General features: G+C 39.6%; 1 protein-coding gene across 2 annotated transcripts in view; it reads left to right on the forward strand.

The window, feature by feature from the left end:
* LOC137889014 (kazrin-like) overlaps positions 1-24,401 on the forward strand; it is a 200,186-nt gene that overhangs the window by 159,563 nt on the left and 16,222 nt on the right. For both annotated transcript variants that reach the window (XM_068732572.1, XM_068732573.1), the window contains one exon: positions 11,878-12,069. In XM_068732572.1, coding sequence (XP_068588673.1) covers positions 11,878-12,069 — 192 coding nt within the window. The remainder of the gene's footprint in view (positions 1-11,877; positions 12,070-24,401) is intronic.

Genomic DNA, 24,401 nt, shown 5'->3' on the forward strand with positions numbered 1-24,401 from the left:
ATATTTAGTTTTGGATGCCATGTCGGACCAAACAAACAATTTGAGCTTTCAGTCATGGAAGCTCCTAGGGTAATTTTCTTACATTTTCATCCCAAACATTCGCTGGCATGTTAAGAGCTTCAGTGACATGCTTGCCTTCACACTGGTGTGCTCATCAATAAATCAGCAATCCATCCCTGTATGTGTTATCCTGAATACCAATATCTCTTCATCACTGTCTCCGTTAATACAGAATATTAGAGTGGGATTTCTGTGATGGAGTGCCCCAAGGCAAGGTGTGTTTTTTTCCTTTTTTTCCCCGTTTTCATCAGGCGTGACCCTGTCATCTCCTCAGGCGACACAGGGAGATTGTTCTGCTCATGAGAATTGACTAGCTAATCCAGAGCAAAGCACTCCCAGACAGAGCAGACACTGCCGCCTGCCTTCATCAGTCAGCGCTTAGGCGTTACTACCGTCATGAGCCACTGATGAATTTGCTATCAATGGTCCATAAAGATGAGTGTGCGCGTGTGTGCGAGACAGAGACAGACACACTGACTTTTATTAATGACTACTGCATCTCATCCAAGATGAAAGACTCTATGAAATACGTTTTGGCAATCTGCCCTGAATGAGGCGTTCAGGATCTGATGTGAAAGTGGGCACACGTGCTTTCACTTTTGCAAGGATCTGCATATGAAAGAGATGCATTTCACAATTGCTGCCCCTCTGGCTGATTTTGTTTAACACCTCATTTGTACCCTTGTCGTCGATCACTCCCACTCTGTGTTTAACACTAGAATAATATTAAACAGCTCAAATCAGAGGCAGCCAGTTGCAACCCAATTAAAAGAACCACATCAGTGTGTTTGCATGTCATCTACTCATCATGTATATTTCTTTATGCCGACCATTTTCAAATGCATTCTAGAGAGTTTTTTGGGGAACACCAATCCAGGGAAGCCTTGGTTTCCATACATTTCTGTACTGTATAAAAATCAATAAGCAGATTCCTTGAAACTAGCTTGAGTTGTGTAATTCATCTGTCTGCATTTATCTTTGCAAGTGTTACAGTTAGATTACAGTAATTTAGCAGACGCTTTTATCCAAAGCGACTTACATTTCAGTATCTATACCGTAGACGCAGCTACGGGAGCAATTTTGGGGTTAAGCATCTTGCTCAAGGACACAATTGACATGAGACTAGCAGAGCAGGAGCCGGGGATCGAACCACCAAACCTCTGATTGAAAGGCGGCCCTGCTCTCCACTTAGCGGTCACCCCCAGTTGTGTGGTAATGCAGTCTAAGTGCTGATTGATTTGGAAATGTTGACACTGCATTACCTTTCTGTGCATTACCTGAAATAACTTGACAAACATATTTGCTGTTATGGAAATCAGTGAAACTAAAAAGATGCAGTCAAACACAGCACCATCATTTGCTAAATGATGGTGACAATCATAAGTAATGTTGAAAAGTATGTTGTAAAGTATACATAATGTGTTCAAATCACTGGTGTGGTCTCCAGACAGTTCAAGTTACAGCCAAAGCAGAGAAGTTGAAAAGTGCATCATCATTTGCAATTCAGTTTGTCCAGTGAGTTTTTTTTTGTTTGTCCTCAGGACACAAACAGATTCCCTTAGGAATATAAAGGTCAGATAATGGCTGCTGTTTGCATACATGTCTGCAAAGGGCAAACATTAATCAGTATCCCATCATGCATTCAGTAATGTGTGGGGGTGTGCACATACCTATCCGTGTGTGTGTGTGTGTGTGTGTGTGTGTGTGTGTGTGTGTGTGTATATATATGTGTGTGTGTGTGTGTGTGTGTGTGTGTGTGTGTGTGTGTGTGTATATATATGTGTGTGTGTGTGTGTGTGTGTGTGTGTGTGTGTGTGTGTGTGTGTGTGTGTGTGTGTGTATTGCAGAATGTTTCACATGAATGAAAAAATATGTCTGCTGAGTTTAAATAAGAAAGAAAATTGAATAAGTCTCAAGATTGAAAGGTAATGCTCTTGAAATATAACGTACGTCTGTAAAAGCCCACAACACCAGTGCATACCATTTCGAATACCTCTCTGGGTCAGTTTTCTAACATTAAAGATTGTGGATAAATCCATGAAATTCATGTGCTTCCTGGGATTTAATCATTACATGGAAATAGAACCGTGTCGGAGCGGGTGCATTAGCCTGGAGGCTGTCTTGCATGTAGTTTCCTATTGAGTAACACAGCTGATTCTTATGGATTGTCATTTTATAGGAGTCTAGCTGGTAGTGCTGGCTCTGTTGCACTTTGCTCTGTCACACATAGCAGAGGCAACAGAAAGAATAGAGAGTCAAAATGCTGACTGAACTTGAAGACCCCGGCTTGAGATGTGTCGTAGATAAGCATGTGCATGCAGGTAGCGAAAAGAGAATATTCTTTTACAGATAAATAAAATTGATATAATTATTCAGTACAATATTACAGTGCTTTTTTTATTTATTTCACCACTGTAATGAAGCACTTGTAAATAGGTAACATTGTACAGGTTTTGAATTGAGTTATTAAAAGGGTTCAGTGAGCTCCACTGCTGCCCTCTGAGTGCATACTTTGTCTCATCACTATCCTCATCTGTTTGCCTTTGTTGACATTATTTGGTGACAAAGGAATGTTTCCATAAAACTGCGGAAAAATCATAATCACATTAGCATGAGAAGCCCTGATAGGCTATTAAGATAGAACAAATAATGTTATAATGTGATCCATTTTCTGATCTGAATTGTTTTCTCTCCTGGGTTTAATGTGTCATTTTTCTATGTAATTTGTTTTCATTTGGTGAAACTGAGGAAAATAATAGTTTTTCCAGGATGATTTTCTTAGTTACTGACTTTCTTTCTCTTTCATCCATGAAAACAGATGACAAAAGTGTTGTCATTGTTTTGTTGATGTAAGGATCATTTTTAGTGGTTAAAGTTAGTGGTTGTTGTTGTAATACTAATTTTGGCCACAAGTGGCTGAATGTGCACCACTACCCTGTGTTCTAAATAGGACTAAAAGCAATCACGTTTTCATCCAGGTGAGTTTAAATTTACATAACTTGCTAACACACAATATGCCTTGTGGTTGGAGTGCAAAACTCAGCTGTAAAACATGAATGCTTTTAGTCTTATTCAGAACATGGGGTAGTGGTGCACTTTAGCCTCTTGTGACTGAAATGGATATTACAACAACAAACACCTGGCCATACTCTTTTTTTTTTTTTTTTTCCTCCACCCGTTTCAAAGATGAGAACAAGAGGTAACTTAGAGAAGATTATCCAGGCAAAACTTTTTTTTCACCTGTTCTTAAGTCATAAACACTGGAGAGAACAACCATTTTAGATTAGATTTAGAAAATGGATCACTAGAAATGTTTTTCTCACTTGCATCTGAGGGCTTCTGTACTGGAGCGTTCTCAAATCAAAAGATGTATTTATTCGTAAATATATTAAAAAGGAGTGCCGGCAAAGGTTAAGCTTTTAACACAATGTGGCATCTCCAGTGGGTTTAAAAGAGAATCAGTTTGAATGTAATTATTCACACAGGGCCATGGCTTAGTTGCCAAGTCCAAAACAAACAAGAGGATGTGGGCTGTATCCTCCCGTCATGAAAGCACTTGCTGCTCAAATTCTTGACCCCGACTGCTCTTTCATTCCCTTTTTTATTTAACACATTCCTGATTTGGGTTGCTCCTTTGTCCTGAACATCCGTGGTACAAAATGCTCTGCATCCAACATGTGTTTAAGGTTTTTCTGCACATAGACTCTTTCAACAAATAATGTGTAAACCAACTAGTGCTGCACTTCTTTACAGCATTGCCCTGTCATTAAAAACAACATTCTTCATGAGGATTGAAGGAATGTGAAGGAATTGATTGTGTTGCACTGTAGCTGGACTTTGTCTTCTGTGTCATGATGTGTTGATTTTGTCAGACGGTTTATTATATTGTAGTTTGAAGCAGTATAACAACACATAATGTGTGTCTGCTCTATTATTTATACATTGTTAAGAAGCCTGCATACAGTATATGCACCCATCATATAGTAGCAGCCATTATCTGCTCTATACTGTGGCCTCTCTATGTATGTTCTCCCTCTGCAAGCTGGCTGAATAAGAATTGTGTGGGAACAATAGGCCCATTAATTGATTTTGTCTCCAGTAACAGGCAAAAATTTAACCCTACCCCGTCTTTCCCTCCCACTCACTCTGAAGATGGAGAACCAATCTAAAAATGTCCCCCCTCTAGACACTTACTGTCATTCCCTAACAAATTTCAAGCTCCAATCCCGATTCAGCCAAGTCCAATTTCAGCTGCCGCGTGGCCACTGGACTCTCAGACACATTGCTAGACCTTTTGAAACTTTGGTTTCTGAGCCCTGCTGTCGCTGTAGAAGTGAGAAAGGAGGAGCTGGAAGAGGGAAGAACTGTACAGGACAAGTTTTAGGGAGACATTAGCCATGTTTCCATTCACATATTTCTATGCAAATTTTGAAGTATGGCATTATAAAAACCTGTAAAATGCATAAAGACTTTTGCAATTACGGGGGAAAAAAGGTTTTTACTCTAACTTGAGGTGCATTTTGCCTTTGTTGATGTGCTTAATGGATTAAGGAAACGCCTTTGTGGAATATACTCTGATGTAGCGAACAATTAACTCGCATGAGGGAAGGCTGTTTCTGTTGTCAGCATCTTCTTGGATATTCCAAAGACGTGTGAATGCTTGTCTTTGTCTCGGGACAGCATGAAGCGATGCCAAAAATAGCTGAAATGAAAGCCTGATTAAAGCCCGACCTGATTAAACCCTGCCTAATTGAAACAAATTGCTGAAGACCTCTCTCCATGTTTTTCATGTAGATGAGGTAGAATGAGTTGTTTTGTTTCCCGTTCACTACCTCTACTTCTTCTACTCTGTTTACTGGAGGAGCCATCAAGCCTATAGCGCCCACTTCTGACCAAACTATGCTGTAGCCGAGTTTATTTACTCCAAAACAGTTAATGGAAATGGAAATAATTCACATTTGTTATTGTGCGTCTGCTGAGAGTGACATATAGACAAAGACAGACAGAGAGAGCCCATGAAGTGTTACTGTGGTAAGAGATATACAGATTACAATGTCTGAATAATAGGATAATAGCACATTTGAAGAGAAATAGTAGATTTGTAGAGTCAATAAGTTCACACACAGTAGCAAGAAGTCCAAATTTGAGAAACAGGCACGTTTTCTCCTCAAATGTTTAATCAGTTTTTTCCACCATTAAGTCCAGGAGATGACAGATTTGGGGTAACCAGAATAGTGCTGATATTTTGGAACGTTTTTATGACTGGTCTCTAACATACCGAAGCAGTTACACAAAGGCTGCAGGATTATTTAGGAAGACAGTTCAGCCATTTTGCTTAAATCATACAAATAGGAAATGACACTGATCAGATTCATATTTCATTGTACCAACTGCATGTCAGCTGATGCATGGCCGCTATTATGCAAATGCACACATTTAAGCTGTCATTTACATCAGTGGCTGGGGATGGAGATTTTATTTACTGTTTCGATGAATCATAATAACTGGCGATCCCATTTAGGGAATTAGAACGGAACGGAGGCAGAAATGGAGGGAGAGTCAATGAATGCACATATCTTTTTGCCAATCGAGTCAGAGACAAAGATCAGTCGTCATTAGCCTCAGTTTAGTCCCTGTGGCACTTCACAGTTGCATAAGACTTCAGTTGGAGAAACACATTAAGCCTGTACTATTTAAAGAAAAGGTCCCTGTTCACAATTTTGTGTATTTCTGGATGTTAGGAACAGAAAATGCGAACACCAGTTTTATTTCAGTGAATGCTTTTTTGATGTATTTCTTCTCTTTATTGATTGTCTCTTTATCTCATCATGGTGTATTTGCTTCATTTTATTGTAAACAGCTTTATTTTGCTCGTTGTGATGAACCTTTCACCTGACTCTGCAGCTCCCTTCGGCTACACAGAGCTTTACAGTGAGTTTTAGCTAACTGTTTAGCTGCCGGTAACTACTGTTTTGGCTCGCTGCTCTCATACTGTCGTCTTCGGTGACAGGAGGCAGCTATTTTCAGCAAAAAAACTCAAAAAACCTCACTGTACTCTACCCGCTCAGCACAAAATGACAGAAAGACATGGTTAGTAGCTAACTGGTAAACATCCGTAGAGCCAGGTTTTTCCCTCAGGAGTTGGTTGGGACCAAAACAGAGCTAAAAGAGAGTGAATATTGGGCCTGCAAATGCCAGATGCCCAAAAACACAACTTCAAAAGTATGATTATGTTGCCCCATAACTGTTTGATGTGTAAATAAGCAACTGTTTGCTAAAGTTTGCAATATCAACTTCAAAGGTGGTGATAACTTCACAACTTGTAGTGAAATTGCAGTTTTAAACACTCATTACAGGTTACAGCGTGACATCCTGATTCAACTTCAACCTCCTTTACTGTAGTAGTTTGTCCTCAAAGTGTTAGTGTGCAATAAGGGGCTCTTCTCCAGATGAACCGATTTAGATCATCAGTTAAACTCTTGGCTTGCTTAGCCTGTATGACCGTTTGACTGCTTTGTCCTGTGTGACTTTGTTTTAGTTTTTACCGTGTTCCCAGATCTCAGCAATCACTTCGGTGACTATATATAACCTTATTATAATCGATAGACATTATGGCAAGAAATTCCCCAAAAAGAGGGCTACAAAAATATAGCTCAAACTGTAATACTGGATGTGGCCTATAAATTCAATCTTAAACTGTATGCTGTCAGACATATGCGAAGCTGTCATTTGGGAGCAGAAAACGTGCTGTCAACCAGTGGGGAACAGGTGGTGTTGAAGGCTGAGCTTACAGCAGAGAGTCGGCAAACATCCAACCCTGATGCATCCTCTCATACCTGCCAGTACAGAGGTTGTGATGGCAACAGAGTCACACCACTGAAAACTAAAATACAACCCTGTGTTGTCAAATGTTGTGTGTCCTACACACTGACAGAAACATCTCTTTTTATATTTGTCTTTTTTTCTGTTTTGAAAGAGAAGTTGTTACAGTCAGAAGGGTTGTGTTAATAGTTGAAAACATATGATTTTCATTACATGTGCTTTGAGAAGTTTTCCAATGGAAATCTCTCCACCGGATGTGTTACACACTTCGTTTTATGGACTTAAAACCGAAGGAAAAACACTTGATGGATGTCCAGTATCATAAACACCTAGAAAGGTGTGTCTAAAACGACCACTGCTGGATTGTGTGATGGAATGAATACAACCTACAATTGGTTAACCCTTGTTGTAGACACTAACGGGCTGTAAGGCTTAATAAAACACACTTCATTCAAACTCAAAAACAATCAGCTATGTATGCAGGCAGTTGGCTAGAAGTCGTTGTATTGTGGTGGTGATGTAACCATTGACTGTATACAAGAAGCGGACATAATGTACTAAATAAACATTATGCTGTATTTAGGTAGACTTGAAACTAACGGTTGAGACCATAAACTCATATTTACAATGTTTACTGAGGTGATAAATCAAGTGAGAATTAGGTTTATTTTCTCATTTACTTCCATACATTCATACTTCTTTTTGCAACCAGAGGAGTCGCCCCCTGCTGGCCAGCAGAGATAATGCACGTTTAAGACACTTCCGCATTGGCTTCACTCATCAGAACCGGAGGTTGCCGTCTGGATGTGGCAGCAGTGTGTGTACAGGTAGTTCAGTTGTTGACGAAACACAACGTCCAAAACAATAAAACTCTAGCAGCCCCTACTAGAGACAATTAGCAAGAACATGTGTTTATTTACACTATATACAGTGTGTGTGCGTGCGTGTGTGTGTGCATGAGACAAAATGTACTACCTTAGACAAGTAATACGATTATTCTGTTAATTTGCATATACAGTACATAAGCATGCTCACAAACGATGGCAGACGTTGCAGGGAGGACTCTCTGTGGGAATGAGCTCCTGCAGGGGAGATTGCACTTATCAGGAGGCTCCCACTCTGACTGTCATTTGTAATGCGGAGCTGCTATGTATGCTTCTCACTAACCTGGAGTCGATGCGGACGTTGAAAAATAGGTGGCTGTCTTCAGCCCCCTCCACCCCGCCCTCCCCCCCACCCCTCAGACTGTCTTATCGAGAGAGCTCCAGCACTGTCCTCGCCTGCACAAAGCTGGAGGAGACAATAACATATCTGTTCCCCCTTCACCCTCCCAACTAATGACAGTTCATCTTGCATTTCCTATCATAGATGTTGCGGATCCTCTTGCTGGCAAAGTGAACAAATTTAACCGTCAGGCTGCAAACTGTTTTCCCTGTAGACCACCTGGTTGTCTTCACGAAGTGAATCACTCAGTGTTTCATTGAAATCAGTGTGAGGATGTTAAATTAAATTCTTCTCCATATTTTCCATTGGTTTATTTTTTATCATGAAGCATCTGTCTCCTTGTGAATCTTTTGGGAAACGGTGAGAATTGGTATATTTGTCTGCAGCGTATTCTCTACCTCTCACACCCTGTACAGTATGCACAGTTTGTATGTAAAATAGTATAAATAATATGTTTTTCCTGATAGTTTTGTGGTGTTATTACACTTCCTGGGTTAACATATATGTCATTGTATTACGTACACGTCGACACCTCAGTCTAGTCCTATAAGTGCCGTAGGATTGATCATGCTCTTAGTTGTTTGTTCATAGGGATGAACATATAATATGAGGACACCTTCTTATGCTCTCCCGTAGAGGTTGAATGCGATCGCTTTGGACAAACGTCTGACAAACTAATGTAATAGAAAAGTCAATTGGCCATTGACAGGCATAAAATTCAGTAAGGTGGGTGTATTGATTTATAACATGCTATTTAATACACGCAATTCAAAGTACTAAATACAATGCCATAACACATTCAAATAGAAGGTAGTTCAGGTGGAAGTGAAAGATGGATGATGATGAAAGCTTTGAGGGGAAAATAAAAACAGACTTTTTCAGTGCTTGTGCACATACATTTGGGTATTTGGAGTGCTTACTAACCTGCAAACTGTGAAATAAGACAACCCAGTCAGTTTATCAAGCCCTGTCTAGGCAAAGGTGCACCATATTTTTCTCGAACGCCATTCAGAGCAGACTGGGCTTTTCGCGAGGGGGGCTTAAAGAAGACAGTTGCATGATAGCAACATGCTATTTTTCTTTGTTTAGTTTGGACCTTGAACGGTTATTTTACCATGTTCCTTGTCTGTGACTTTGTTGAAATGGTATTTATTTACACTTCTTTGATGCCCCACTGTGATAAGCAGAAGGAAGGGAAGTTTAAAATCAACGTCTTTATACTTTACATTCAATTTGTACTGGTGACTTTATTTGCAATTTTTTGTAAACATGTAGCCCTATTTATCAAAGAAGCAACTTCTTTCTATAAGGGAGTGAGTGTCATATAAACCATAAATGTTAGCCAGTATTTATGGCTTACTATAGAAGATTAAACACACATTTTCAGTGTCCTTGCTCTTTATTTATGACTCCCTGTTTTGCTGCCATTGCACAATCAATACATGCAAACTAAACGAATAAGTAATCAATTAAAGTCTGTGACCATTATAGGATTTTTAAACACCAATGAACTGTACCTTGTGGTTGGTGGTTTTCAGAAAGGGCCAGCTCTTGGTTTTGCCAATAAGGGTGTTGCTGCTTGAGTTGCTCCGTAAAATGTGGTTCTATTACCGGGTCCATTAAGTATACCTCTGTGTAATGACACTCCACTCGCAGACGTTTTTCTCTCGACCCCTCTCCTAATAACCCTTTTTACATTTCATTTTCGTTATTTAGCGGGCAGCTCTTATCCTCAGCCACTTACATTTAGTCAGTGAACATAAATTAAAGGACTCAAAAGCCCTGGTAGGCAGGTGAACATCGTACAAGCAGGGAACTGGGGTTAGTTTTAGTTTAGGAAAGGCGAGAGCTAAGGTGATCCATGTGGTGTGCAGGAGGGAAAGATGGGAGTGTAACAGCAGGTCTGCTGTTAGAGGAGTGAGGAATGAACTGTTAGTGTCATGGCCGAAACTCAGGATTAAAGATACATGTTTCACTCCCATAGGTGACAGTCAATGACATTCAAAAACAATAAATGTGTCAAAGTTGACGCATTCAGGGAATACACAGAAAAACAGAAGTCCTGCCTTTGTGAAGCTGATCTTTTTTACTTCAGGTGCAATATTTTAAGTCCTTGTTTGTGATAGAGAAACACTCCCTGTAGATGACAGACAAAAGCCTTTTCTTTTATAAATAATAATCCATCTGTGGTTCGGACACACTTACACTTAAAACATGACCACAAATCAGAAATCCTTGCTGTGGGCAAATGCAATGCGCTCCTCAGCTTTTTTGTTTTACTGTTCAGAGTTACTGTACAGATTGTTTCTAGTGTGACCCGTCCAATGTTGTGACACTACTACTGTACGTACTCCAGTCTGCATTTAAAAGATTCAAGATTCAAACCTGAATGGTCATATACACAAATAATTAGCTGCACTATACATTCTAAGACACTCTTAGTTTACTGTCCTCTCTGGGATATGAAATAACAAAACTTTACAAAATGTGTCTCAATTATAGTTCATTTTAAGAACATTGGACTGTAATAGCCAGGCATTGTTTGATGTTAATGTAAGCTGCTTAAACTTTTCTAAAAGGTCATTTACAGATTTCTTAATTTCACTGATAGTGTAACAATATTGAAAGACACCACGCAGTATTAACTGGGCAATAAGGGCAAATTTATAGGATTATATCCACTGATGCGCCACAGAATGCAAAGCAGATGAATTGACTAACTTTACTAAAAAGCTAAAGTGCAGTCTGTATTCTGTTTTGAATTTGTCTGTTCCTCTTACTGTGCTTTGGCATATTTAGTCTCCTATTCTCAGTTCTCTCTTTCATCTCTGATGGATTTAATTTTTTCCAACAGTAATATTGCGCCTGGAATGTGAGAGTGTGAAGTGTAATTTATGCGAGGCACTTGATAGTGGAGCCATGCGAGATGGGGCTGAGCAGTTTCCCTCACCCCGCCCCTCCAACCCCCTGCCCTGAGGGTGCATGAAATTGAGTAGAATGGCTCCACTCATCCTTATATGAATTACTCCCCATATGCTCCACCTAGACAAGCACATTCAATGAGCAAAAATGTCATATTTTTAGTTAAATATTTATTTTTTGAGGGTTGACAACTTGAAGTGTGACATTTGTCTGTTGTGGCTTGTTTTAAACCCAAGTGAAGTCCTCTCTCTGATGCTGATTCTTTGAAAGCACTTTGAAACATTTCCAGTAAGTCAAATTGCGAGGAAAAATCTATTTCTCTCCGCTGCAGTTTTAATTTTGTCGTTTGCGTCTTTGTGACAATGCAGGGGAGGAGCTCTTTAAAGCACCAGTCACTGAATGTGAAACGAGCCTCTTTTGTTTATTTATACTTCATATCAACAGGCAGCAGCAAAGATAAACTTAATTATTATATCAAAGACTTGTCTCTACTCATCTACTGGACCCCACTCTACCCATGTGATGCTTACCCACAGTAATTTGGCAATGTGATGTAGTTATCTCAATTACAAATGAAACCATGACCTCCTATGGAGATGTTAAATCGATTTTCACACATAATGATCTCTGCGGTGGTGTAGCTATCCAAAGCTAACGCACCTCTGTAAGATTGAGATTGGATTCTGCATATGAGCCTTCTCTAGCAACTGGAATTAAATTGTTACTTTGGCTTGAAAACTGATTTGTCTGCTAAGGTTGTCTGGCAAAATCAACTTACACTACAAATATATTGGGGCCATGTTTTGATGTCAGCTTACTAAAGCTCTGTTTTGTCTCTGTGTGTTGCAGTCCTGCTGCGTGAGGAGGTGGCCCAGCTCCAGGAGGAGGTGCACCTGCTGCGGCAGATGAAGGACATGTTGAGTAAGGACCTGGAGGAGACCCAGGGAGGCTGCTCGGCCGACGTGCTCTCTGCCACCGAGCTCCGCGTGCAGCTGGCCCAGAAGGAGCAGGAGCTGGACCGAGCCAAGGAGGCTCTGCAAGGTAAGGTCCTCCCTAGTGAACAAGAAGCTGAGTGTGTTAACAGTTTTATTATTATTAAATATGGATAATGACGCTGCAAGAGATTGAAGACCAAGAGTATTAATGGATAATGTTATCAGTTTTCAGTGGTACCTGAATGGTAAAATAATTGATAATTCATTTTATTAATCTTACCGTATTTTTGAAGTGATAAACCGTTCAAGGGTTAGGGTTAGCTACTGCAATGTCCCTGATTTGATTCTGGCTGTTTAGGGAATTTTGTTGCATTTCAACCATAGTGAATAAAAAAAGCCAATTTCCAATATACTCTTTCTCCTTAATATTTCTGTGAATATTTACATGATTTTACCAACCTGTGGAAGCCATTTGCTTTAATTTAACTTGAGACGGTGTGGAAACATTTACTACTTTTGAAATAAAATCTAGTCTATTAAAGTTATCTAACGTAGTAAATGTTTATATTATTTTGTCTGGGACAATTCTTAAAAAAGGAAATCAAAAAATGAGCTTAGAAAATAAATTTTCATCTGTTGTCCTCAGGTAGATGTCAGAATTGCACCTTGTGAAATTTCAATTTCTTGTAATATTCTGATGAAGACTTTCTACTGTCTTGTCCCATAATAATAACAAGCTCTGTGAATTAGTGATGTATTTTTATATTTCAAGTTGAAAATGAGTGATTGAGGTTACACAAACACTTAATTATGAAAAGAGAGCACCCTGGTTTATCTGATGAAGTACCAATGTGTAATACAGATTAGGCTGGGCAATAATTCAATATGATAATTTATTGTCATTCAAGAAATCATATTGTGATGAAATCACATATCGAGATTTCCCGATACACAATTTAAATTGATAAAAACAAGCACATACTAACTCAAAATTCTCTGAAAATTGAATGTGAAATGTTTTCAGGGAATACCATTTGAACATTTAAATTCAGTTTATGCATCACACTTTACATTACCACTCAGTTCACTGAGAAAAAATGTTTCTTGATGATTTCACTTAAAACAGTTATGCTCATTTTGCATTTAAGTTAATACTCACTACTTTTCATTTGTATATACAAAAATAGGCTTTGCCGTGTTGTTATTTCTTATAGACTATTTATTTTTTGAATCACCACAAAACATACATTATTGTGATTTATATCGTTATGGAGATATGAAATGACCTATATTGGGAAAAACGATTTTAGCCAGATGACCCACCCCTAGTACAGATTTCTCACTGTGAATGACTAACAACCAGCAGTGCTCTGTGTCTGTTAATTGCATGAGTGTATGCACAATGGGACTACACTTACATAGTGCCTTCATATTTGCACAGGCTAAAGTAATGAACAAGTGCTGCTAAGCAGTGCACAGTCGATTGCAGGGCATCAAGCAAAGATGTCATCAGCGTGGCAGTGAATCATTCTTTTCAAAGAATAATCGCCCATGGAATGAGCACAAAACCGCCATTTGGTATCAGACAAACGCAGAAAATGCTGTCAGGGGATTTTGTTGCTGCGACATTTCACTTGACACTTGCAGCCTACGCTTTTTTCGAAAGAATTGAACAAAAACAAAACAGACTGGGGCAGAGTAGAAAAGAGCAACACATCAAATAAATACGTATCTCTTCTTGTGATGTTTGACTGTGTGAACAGACTGCACACAAGCGCATACAGTCAATTGTATGACTCAGGCCTGTTAATGAAGGCCAAAGCCTACAGAGTCCAGCAGGCACTGACGGCAATCAGTGGCTAATGAAAGCTTTATAAAGGAGGACTTGGGTTGGCTTACGAGATCCAGAAATGTTAAGCAGGGTGGATCTGGTCTGCAATTAGGATGGGGTATGTGGGAGGACAACAGGAAATTGTCTGTTGTCATATTTAACTTTGGTTCTGTTGGAGTAGGTCCAGAGAGGCAACTTGACTCTGAACTTGAGTGAGAAAGCATTCTTATTGCTATGCCTTTAGTTGTTTTCGCTCTTACGGCTTTTTTTATACAAGCAACAGTGCAGAAGTTGATGTTCAAGTAGAGATGTTGGCCAGATCAAAAAGAATATACATTTGCATTTGGTGGGGAAAGCAGCAGGATTTCTGAATTATTAATATTCTTCATTGTTATTTTCCACATAACCTGGTCTGTGCAGCAGGAGCTGGTTCCTAGCTGTTTTGTTAGTCCACGGTTGTCACACTCCATCTTCATACACTGACACTGGGGCTCACTCAGACTCCAAGGATTCTTTTTTTTTTTGCATTTTTGTTTGCATGTGGTGGGTAGCAGCCAGTGAATTTTGCCTCTGTCCACAGCATTTACAGTTGTTTCCAAGCAGAAAGTAGAAACATTTCTGTCATCTCATTTTCTTGTCTGTTGCTGCTTTTCCAGCTTCTATCACCAAATGCATTCACAGCTGGCCATGGTACTCGACAATACTGGTGATAACTGACAGCATGCAGAAGGAAACTGAGACAGTGAGGAGAAAATGAAAAAAATAGTGATATTATTTTGTAAAAGGAAAAGAAAATCAGCAATTAAAGACATTCATGGTGAATGTGCTGAAACAAAAAACTAGCAATTCCTTTGTTTATCGTACAGTAGGTATCATGATAAAAAAAAGCTGTACAAAGTCATTTGAGACCGTTTTTAGCAAGTTTCTGGGACAGAAAGAGTCCCATCTGTGCCTGAAAAACAGGTCATCCACATCCGGCCAGTCAAGGGCAGAGCGAAAACCTCGCCATTACACCAAAAGACGAGATGCAATGGATTTTACAAAGAGGGATTACAGCACACCCTCTCCTCAAAGGCTTCATGGTGTTGACTGTTGTTGTACACAACTGATGGAAGCAGTTGTGTTGATAATAAGAGAGTGCTTGAAAGAAAAGTTTAATCATTGCATTACTTGGTACACTTATCACACTTGGCTAATTGCTGATTAAAATGTTTGTGATGGTTGATATTGTCTGTTCAGCAAAGTCACAGAAAGTGTTTCAGATGCTGGTTAACAGTCCGACAAGGACTTCGTGACTCATTTAGTGTATCTCATTTACTTTTGAAATCACATTTTGGTTTTATTGCACACATTTAAATGCACATTTCATTACTATTGCAGTGTTACTTAAGATACTTCAGACGTAAAATTCAGTATGTCTTTGCAATAAATCACGACGTATCCAAGTCAGAGTCTTGTTTACACTGGATCACTTCCAGAGGAACAGAACCTGGTTATGTATATTTCTAATAATCCTGAAGTGCTCAACAGTCTTTGTCTGCTGATTTCTTAATAATACAGTAAAAAAAAAGACTCATTAGTTGGAAATAGTTGTGTTTTACAGTGGCTACAAAAACACAGGCCTAATGTTCTTGTGAATACCTCATTAACTGCAGCAATTTCCGTGTGCTGCCAATTGATTGGAGGCGAGATGTCGACTCTATTTGATATCCCCCATTTTTCACAAGGCCGGCATATTGTGAACATCCCACCAGATGCTCTGGCAAAGAGTTTTCCTCAAAGAATCAGAGCAATGTTTGCAGAACTTAAGCGCCCTGGGTGTTTTTCATTGAAGTGCTACCAACAATTATTGTGAAGCAGACTAGCTTGGTGTTTTATTTAGTTTTCATGTATTTATTTTCCTGTGGTTCTGCTTTGGCTGAAAAAAGCAAAAGGCTGGAGTGAATGAAAAGCATCATCCCCTTCTCTACTTTCTGCCTCTCGAGATAATACCTGTTTACTTTGGGAATGGTTCACTCGGTTTGCGGTTAAATTACGTGCAGATTTTCTGGTGCCTATGAATACAAAATGAAGAACGCAGAGAGGAACACTACTATTCAGTCTTTTATTCTTCATTTTGTCCCTCGCCATCTCCCTCTCTGCCTTTGTTTGGTGTGATGCCCACACCGTTTTAATGTTAAGGCCTGAGCTCACTCCCATTGTGTGCCAGACATGAGCCTGTGAGCACTATAATTGTAATCGTGGGTAATTGCCAACCTCTCTCAATTGCAGGTTTTGTTACGATGCCTGTGGGCACTCGGTCCAACCCAAGAGCGGCCGCTTGAAGTCATTTCATCTTCACCAACGTTAAAGTACACAAATGATGATGAACTGAAACTGTCTTGGTGATCTTGAAAGCCTAAAGTGAAGGCTAATGCAGTTGGACTGTTCCTGAAAAGTGTTTACTCGACTCTTACTTGGACTTTCTCATCAAAGTTGTGTTCAATGAGTTTTATAAGTATAGCTGGCCCTCTCTGCTGTTTTTAATTAGCTATTTCTGCTTTGGCTAATTACTATCACTGAGGGACTCCCATTCAGTCCATAGCTCAAATAAAAAGCAGCAGACAGCAAGGTATCATCACAGCACAGTCTGCCTGCTCTGTTTAGTGTCATTTCACGCTACACCGTACTCAGAAAGCAGCTCTGTCCTTGACTTCAAGGCCTCTTCCTTCACTAGGCATTGAAACACCAATACACAGAGACACAGACTCAGTGCAGCAAAATCTCATCAGGCTTCATTACATAATGACATTAAAGTAATTGCGGCAGTTTTAGTGGTGTCTTTTATTTTTAAACAAATTAAGAGTTTTTATTTAAAAAGAGAAAAAAGACTACATTTTAATTTTGAAAGTCAGAAAAAAATCATTCTCAGCTTAGTGAACTGTGTTTTTGCAAGTCTTTCATGAATTATTTCTCATTGCTGGCAGCAGCTTCATGATAGCAGGTAATGAGGATGGTTTCGCTGTTGAATTTGCACCTCAATCTATTCAAATTGGAAGGACCTGGAATACGGTTTGGGTCGCAGTGGCCCCCTAGTGGTAATCCAGTGCACCTCAGTTAGACAAAGGGACATTGTGCCAGCACCGATGAATCAAAATCTACGACGTAGCTTACTCATATAGCTTGAACCTGAAAAATTAGGCTCTGCCCCTTTTTAAAGATTGCAGTGCCAGTAAATGTTGTTTTGGAATCCAGTGAAGACAGAGAGGTGAGTAATGTGGTGCTGTTACAGGATCAAAGTGTGATTTTTCCCCTTGATTCCCTGATGTGTCAGTTCTGCTGCTTAAATAGCTTGTGCACACACAGATCACATATTGGTGTGTCACATCTGATCTTTTTTTTAATGGCTACCTTCTAGTTTGTGCATAAACTTATAACGAAGGTCAAATGTCATCGCTGAGGTTTGTAGATTAAAACATTCATTTTAATGAACCTGTTATATCGCCATAACAGCAAAGAAGTCCGATACTTCTCTACAGTAAGGGCTGTTAAATCGCACCATTGCAGATATCAACCTTATGCAAACAATGAGTTTGTTTTTGCTGAGGAAGTGAGGAGGTGAGCACTGAGGCTCTGACTTCATTATTCAGTTGGCAGATTTAAAATCCCAAACCGTGAACCATGGACTCCCTCCAATGAGCCGATGTCTCTTTTGTTCTCTCCTCCAAATAATTATGTTAAGAGCTGACTAAAAGCCTGTCCCTTCTCTTTAGGGCTGAAGTTATATGGAGTAGCATCCGTGTGGAGTGGTTTCATTCACTGATGTGAAGAACATAATTTTCTGGGGGAGTGTGATAAGTGGGTCTACCTTTGTGACCCTGTCGTTGTATGGGAACTGAACCTGGATAGTGGCCTTTGCTAAAACACGAGATTTAGTTAATTGAAATGCGTAAACATTGCATATGCTACGGACCCCTGCATTGTTGGCACACACTCTTGTTCTTTATTTATCCATCTTCCTCAGTCAGAGACCAAAGAGGAAAACTTGATTGTTAGCGCAAGTTGAAAACAGAAAGGCAGGAAATGTTATTCAGCGGAAATCACGGCTGGGATCTTGTTATATTTGCACCATAATAGATGGGGCACACCAGATAATGAGGGTTGTTATTAAACCATAGAGAAGCAGTGAGCGGGGTGTGAAATACAAAGCACAGTGATGGGTAGGAGCCGCAATGAACGAGATGGCTGAGTTTGATTTTGTTTCTTTACAATCAAGCATCCGAAAGTCTTTTTCCTGGCACTGAATAATGTTTGATATTTGATTATCTCAGGAATTACCCACAGAGTATCAGGCCTTATAACATGTAATGTGTTTTGAAGCGATAGTTCACCGAGCCTCCCTGTAGGCTTGAAAAGCAGCTGGTTGTAAACAGTTTGTAGTTTGCTTCTTCACAAACACCAGCAGCAGCTCTGGTCAGCTTCAATTCATGTCACTCACAAAAGGAGTTCCTGTTGTGACATGTTTACACATACAAGACATGTCTCCTCCTGCAGTGTGACTTCACTAAGAGGAAGCAAAGCGGCAAATTATACCGTCTCAACATCGACCAAACAAAAAATGTAATTAAAATAAAAGAAACAAAACAAATACTCAACACAAATATGACTAATGGAGAGTACAACTGCTCAATTAGTAAGCAGCTCCTCAACTTCCCTTGTAGCCTTTTGCTATCCTGACCACCATACATCCAGTCATTGTTTGTCTATATCTACTTTATATACACTATACATGTATGTCTCTCTCTATTCAACCTATGTATTTATCTATACATTTATTTATTTAAAGGAATAGTTCGACATTTTGCAAAATACACTTATTCGCTTTCTTGCTGGGAGTTAGATCAGAAGATTGATACAACTCTCCTGTCTGTACACTAAATATGAATCTGGAGCCAGCCGCTTGTTGGCTTAGTTTAGCATAAAGTGTGGAGGCAGATGGAAACGGCTAGCCCGGCTCCATCTGTAGCACCTGTGAAGCTCAATAATGAACATGTTTGTTTAATCCATTAGAAAACTAGTTTCATGGGGTTATGTGAGTTTCTTGGCCGGCCGCAATAACTTCCTTGAGGCGTGTCATCACCCTGAAGTTGCCAGATGCTAATAACAAGCTGCTGGTTTTAGATTCAAATTTATCGGACATGAAAGTGACGTCAATCTTCTCATCTAACTCTCAGAAAGAAAACCAATGAGCATATTTCCCAAAATGTTGAACTAATCCTTTAAGCTGTTTTGAATACCAAAGTGTCCTGTGTAGTAGCCAGTGAGTCGGCCCACTCGGTGCAGGTAATGTAAGCCCTGCAGTAGCAAAGTGTCATAGAAGAGCCCAGCAGGCTTTTAGCCCACTGCAGTAGTAGATGCACACATTAAACTACTTTATAGCACAAGGGCTTTGGTTAGCTGGAGACCCTTCATGTGGTGAGCTCAAAAACACTTATGCAGATTTTTATAGAATATCAGGGGCGCATGATACAGGCAGGTGTGTTTGTTTTTAGCATTTAGCAGTGGGAAAAGTGGCTTAGACTTTTGATGGTCAGTGATTGTCCTGATCTGCTCATCTTCTGCTTTTAGTATCTGGATTTGAATGCAGGCACACACAATGTTGTACAAAGACAACCATTGATGTGCATTTTAGAAATAGAGCAAAACCAGATATGATTGAAAAAGTACCCAAACACACAACCTATATTCTTGCAATGCATGACAAGACAGAAGAAAGGTGCTGGCATGGATATCATTCCTCCATATACAGACTATTAAATTGAAGCCTCTCCAAATGATTCCTCTCCGTGTCTGCCTCCTCCTCCAGCTCCACACACTTTAGTTTCAGCTCTGTATGGTTCCCTGGTGGTCCCCTCTAGTTTCATTTGGTAATAATTCATGGAGGCTTGGACCAAGCCACAGAGTATATTAGTCATTAATATGACTGTCAGCAGGAGGAAACATGCTACAGCTTCCCTCTCTCACCTACATTCTTAGAGACATTCAAACCACAAACTTCTGAAGTTTTGCTGGCATAAACATCACGCCTGCAGGCCAAACTGATGTTGAATTATTTTCACACAATACGAAACAAATGCCTGTGCCATCAATGCTGTAAATTCTATGCTCATTTGGTTATGGGAAGACAACAGATGAGAAACGGATTGAATGCAACATACTAACAATTAACAGTGATGCGCTTGTTTCTAGCTGTACATGTCTGGTTACCAACAACTACGCACCAATTCCACAATATTACATCACATTTTGGCATTCTGCACTAATACAAAACTGGAAGTGCACTGGTGTTAAATTGTGTCCAAGCTTTGTTTGGAAAAAACGCAAAACAAGCTTTTTCAATCACAGCTTTGAATACAGAAAACCCACTATGCACCTCAAATCCTACTACTTTTATATTGTTTCCATATTTTCCTACTTCCCCCTAATCACACCTCCCCTCACACAAAAGCTTACACATTTCATAGCACCTCTAGCTACACCTTCAAATTTGACAGGTGACCTCTGACCTTTGGTTACTATTAAAACCTGTTACAGAAGTGAAGATAGAAGTAAGTGTGTGTGTGTGTGTGTGTGTGTGTGTGTGTGTGTGTGTGTGTGTGTGTGTGTGTGTGTGTGTTGTCAATTGATAAAATTAAAAGAGAAATAAGCTTTAATAAGTTATACCTTTTGGACCCTAGACCGATTTTTAGGCCCTCAGCTCGAAAATAGCATACCCATACGATAATGAGTGTAGCGTTGCAACTGTAAGAGCTATTTTAATACTTTTGGTATTAAAATAACCTTAACACTTGTGAGATGTGTTGATATGTGTAAATATCAGTATATATGTTACTGGTTAAGAGTAGATTAAGATGGCACAAAGCACAAATTGAAAATTGTAATTTTCGAATGAAAAAAAAGCAATTTCAGAATATTTCTTTATTAGAAATCATGTAGGTCCAAGCTTTCCAGCTCCCCCAGATCATAGAACTATATGTTGAGGGTCTCTATTTTTTACTTTGATAAAGTGAAGCTTTATCTAGTACATCTTGATCTAGTACGGAGAGGTCAAACAAGGTCAACCAAAATGTAATTTTGTTCCAGCTGTTTCATTGTAATTTTATATACTATATAATTATATATTTCACTTCTTGTATCACTAATAGTGTTCAATCTATCCATATGCAGCAGTTTGGCATCATTTTGAGAGCCTGGATCCTCTCTGAGACTGTTAATGTTTGTCATCCATGGGATTTTATCGTCTGAATTCCAGGTTTTTTTTATCCTCCAGGGCCTTTCAGCCTGTGTGAAGGGCCGATTTGACCCAATGAACGTTCCATAGATGCTTCACAGCCTGCTCTGTTGAAACAACCTAACGTGACTTTGATTGACAGAATCTGCCAATCAGAAAATAAAAACTACCCGAGTGTCAAATTTCTCAAATCCGATTTGCTGAGACGTATATCTCTGCCCCTTTCCGCTAGCAGGCACACAAGGCACACGATGGCAGCGCCAGCTTTGAATTCAAACAGAGGATGGTGAGCTGAACAGATGGACAGTAAACTTCAACGGATTAATTTATTTTTTTTGCTGCAGAACACCTCAAAGTAAGGAGCTGGTTTATGATGTGATCGATTATGCGGATTATGATGATGGCTTTGTTTTGTAAGTCAAACTGCGAGGCTGTGTCGTAGCGGAATGTGAAAAAATGGCTGTCTGGTCGCTAGCGATCTCCGGAGCTAAGGGGTGTTAGCATTGAATTCATTTTTCAAAACTTTATTGGCATAAATGTGGCGAGTGGGACTGCCTAGGGGGCGCTATATCGACTGTGTTACTTGGTATTATACGTAGCTTTGTCATATGTTGTGTTTGGAGTGTGTACAAACAGCTGAGATGACTTTGTAGCGCAGGAGCTGCAGTTTGAGCAGGTATGAGGCATCATTATATTTGTTACTGATGAGTGCACGTTATGAGTGGATTCATTTTTGGATGCATGCGTCGCCCCCGCCGGTGGGGGTGCTCGGGCCAGATTGGTTTTAAAGAAGTACTACTACTCCTACAATTGTTTTAGCAATTGTAACTAAATGTCACACAGAACACACATTTTTTGTCCTATTATTGGTCAATACGATTGTTCAATACAGTTTTACCAAAGCTGGCACCTCCGGACCGCTTTGTGCTATTGCACCACAGTTGTTGGATGTAGATATGATGTGTGAGTGACCATGACAAATTTGATGCCGTTAGGCAAGGAACTGTTCATCCGATCTACTTCACAAGATAAGTCCCCTTTAAATGCAACTTTCCAGGCTTCTCCTTCTTTTCTCCCTAAAACACCTACACACCCTGAAATAAACTGAACGGGGCTGAAATGAACTGACTTCCTCCATACTACAACCAGTGAACTACCATATATTCCTTTAATTTTGGAACGGACCTACAACACCCCCCCCCCCACACACACACACACACACACACACACACACACACACACACACACACACACACACGGCACTTTAGTTTATATCAACAATTGATATTTATTTACAATATATGATATAATAATATGATAGGATATATAATACAATGAAATATAATATAACATAATGTAATATAATATAGCACATGATGCACTTAATTATTATACATTATGATACGTTATATCATACAATATGATATAATAATAACAATACAACAATACATCAAAAAACTGGCAGTTCATGAACACAAATAAATGGAGGGACCAGTGATATTTGGTTATGAGAAGACAACGGCCCCTGCAGCGGCCGTGAAGCAACCAGAGCCAAAGCTCCTCACACCGTGATCCACCTCCATCTCTGACAGAGGCCCACCATCAATGTCCATGGGTTTCTTAATTTAGTTAAATACCTGATCACATTTCTGCCATTGTACATTATATTTTTTTCAGCAGACTGTGAATAGCTACATTGTAGCGTAGGTTTTGCTCACAATTATTCAAAGTACCAGTTGGGCTCCAGACGGGAGAATAATAGAAATTGTACCCTGTCAATTTACTAAAAATATTTCACTTCGAACAGTTGGAGTTAACCCAACTAGCCTGCTAAAATACAAAATACAACGTAAGCAAAACCCCAACCATTAATGTGTTTCATTGAAGTCAATTGTATTTTACGCAAACATCATAAATCAATCAAAACGAATAGTTTCTTTTTTTATACAGAATTAAACTCAAAAAGGGTCATTAAATCAAATAAACCACATGACCGAGTCCAGATATACAAATCAAATGTCCATTGGGTGATCTAAAATGAAATGTCAATTGTTTATATGCAAATGATAAGGTGCGTGTGGCGTGTGTGTGTGTGTGTGTGTGTGTGTGTGTGTGTGTGTGTGTGTGGGGGGGGGGGGGGGTTGTAGGTCCGTTCCAAAGTTAAAGGAATATATGGTAGTTCACTGGTTGTAGTATGGAGGAAGTCAGTTCATTTCAGCCCCGTTCAGTTTATTTCAGGGTGTGTAGGTGTTTTAGGGAGAAAAGAAGGAGAAGCCTGGAGAGTTGCATTTAAAGAGGACTTATCTTGATGAATGGCCGAAGTTAAGGAGGCCCAAGCTGGTCCAAGCTGTAGCGGAACACGATTCCTTTTCCACCACCTGCTCCCGGGATTAGCACACCTCCAGTAAGCCTTGTCCTCCAAGAAAGCTCCGTGTAGCCAGCTGGTTCATGGATACTTGCTACTCGGATTTAGTTTAGTCCACTTCAACTATTTCTTAGTTTGCATAACAGTTCCAGAAACTGAATAATAGCTTCATTAGCCACTCTCACTCCTCTCTTTGTTCTCCTCCATGCAGCTTTGGTTAGTTGATTGGTTTTCCCCTTCCCCCAGCTCACAGGTGTGTTTAATTTATAGCCTCTCTTTCCCCACCTTCTTTTCCTGTCATGTGCGAAAAGGGCTATTCCATGTATTTTTGTTCTGCTACAACATAGTTACCTGGGGTCCGCTACACCCCTTCAGAGATGTCTAGTAACACCAAAATGGGCTTTTCTCCAAAAAAGGGTTCATTATTTATCACTGTAACATCTCTTTATATTTTTTTATATGCTGAGGACCCATAATTGCCTCTCAGTCAGGCTGAGAGAATAAAATGAATCGGCCTCTGAGCGGGACTGTTTAATACAAGTTAATAACTAGTCGGGCTGAACGCTATTGCAAAAGCTGCAATTATTATCCTTTTTTTTGTTATGCACACACAATCTAACCAACCAAAGTGTATCTGCCTATCTCTCTACTTATTCCTATTTATTTATTCTTTCTTTAAGCATGTTATTATTCTACTGTGTCAGTCATAATTAGTTGTGATGTTATTGTCATATTTATTTTCCTTGGGCTTTGCATCTTCTATAGTAGGCCTATACCACTCCAATAATATCCTTAATGAACCATTATAAGGTTACGGTGATGTTTGTATTCATTCACACATAGTGGTAATGCTTAAAGTGCTTTCCTGTGTAATAGCCTATGTAATCGCTTTATAATATATTAAGTTTAGTGTAAGGTAACTGCGATGAGCCCAGGACCGTCTTTGTTCAATAAAAGTTCTCATATGTCGGT

The sequence above is a fragment of the Cebidichthys violaceus genome, unplaced genomic scaffold (genome assembly GCF_023349555.1).
Source record: "Cebidichthys violaceus isolate CVI_PGR_0920_01 unplaced genomic scaffold, fCebVio1.0.p SCAF_6, whole genome shotgun sequence".
In the NCBI taxonomy this organism is placed as follows: domain Eukaryota; kingdom Metazoa; phylum Chordata; class Actinopteri; order Perciformes; family Stichaeidae; genus Cebidichthys; species Cebidichthys violaceus.